Raw genomic sequence first — 1248 nt, forward strand, 5'->3', positions numbered from 1 at the left:
AAACTGCGAAGGATGCCGCCTAGTAGGTAGACCAACAGCACCCGAACCGCCCTAATAAAAAATCCCAAAAGAATTACAATAGAAATTATTGTCACAGTACGCTAAAATTAATAGTAATTACATTAAACTCTATTGTGGCTCACAAAAGAATTACATTGAAGCCAATTGTTTTCCACCATAAAGCCTATTGTAAATGGCAGTTTTACAATAAAAAATAGGGGTTGTTATGTATCTTTACAATAAAAAAATCGATTTTTTCTCGAACAAAATTTTGCTATTACAAATGAATTTATTGTAATTCTATTGCCGAATTTTTACTGGCAATAGAATTTATTGTACGTCTATTTGAATAACAATAGAATTTAATGCTCATCAATAAAATGTATTGTGTGTTTATGATATTTTATTGCAACTCTATTGTATTTTTTATCCGGGCGATGCGCCGCCGAATAATGCCAACAGAACCTTGGGTAGACGTAGCAATGGATTTTTTAGGACCCCTACCATCAAATGAGTATCTCCTAGTAATTGTCGACTACTACAGCCGGTACAAGGAGGTATGCGTCATGAGGAAAATCACGTCCGAAGAAACTATTAAGCGAATCGAACCCATTTTCGTCCGGCTAGGATATCCACGGACTATCACCCTAGATAATGGCCGCCAGTTCATCAGCACAGAATTCGATAACTATTGTCAGTCAAGAAATATAAAGCTAAACCATACCGCCCCATACTGGCCACAGGCCAATGGTGAAGTCGAAAGGCAGAACAGTTCCCTCCTGAAACGTCTCAAGATAAGCCATTCTATGAATCGAGAATGGAAAACCGACTTACTCCAATACCTAATGATGTACAACACCACCGCACATTCCGTCACAGGTAAGGCTCCCTCTGCGTTGTTGCAAAATCGGCTGATCCGCTCCAACATTCAAAAACATACCACATGTGGGTTCCGAATCTCACGACCGAGATACAACTCTAAAGTACTGGGGAAAAGAAAGAGAAGACCAGAAGCGGCATGCTAAACCATCAGAACTACAAGTAGGAGATCGCGTTTTACTACAGAACCTAGTGACTGCGGGAAAACTCACACCAAAATTTGGAAGAACAGAATATGTGGTTGTTGAGAGAAGGGGAAGTCGAGCAAAAATCTTCGAACCCAATTTCAGGCGGTACATTTGAAAGGAACACATCTCATCTTAAGAAAATTCCTCACATTGTCTTCTCTTGAACCTCTGCCTATCATGT

The 1248-nt window shown here is 39.6% G+C and overlaps 1 protein-coding gene across 1 annotated transcript; it reads left to right on the forward strand.

The window, feature by feature from the left end:
- The first annotated feature begins 482 nt into the window (after window positions 1–482).
- LOC134209632 (uncharacterized protein K02A2.6-like) lies at window positions 483–1025 on the forward strand. Its single transcript, XM_062685622.1, has one exon. The coding sequence runs from the start codon at window positions 483–485 to the stop codon at window positions 1023–1025; it is 543 nt and encodes a 180-aa protein (XP_062541606.1).
- The last annotated feature ends 223 nt before the right edge of the window (window positions 1026–1248 follow it).

The sequence above is a fragment of the Armigeres subalbatus genome, chromosome 2 (genome assembly GCF_024139115.2).
Source record: "Armigeres subalbatus isolate Guangzhou_Male chromosome 2, GZ_Asu_2, whole genome shotgun sequence".
Taxonomy (NCBI): domain Eukaryota; kingdom Metazoa; phylum Arthropoda; class Insecta; order Diptera; family Culicidae; genus Armigeres; species Armigeres subalbatus.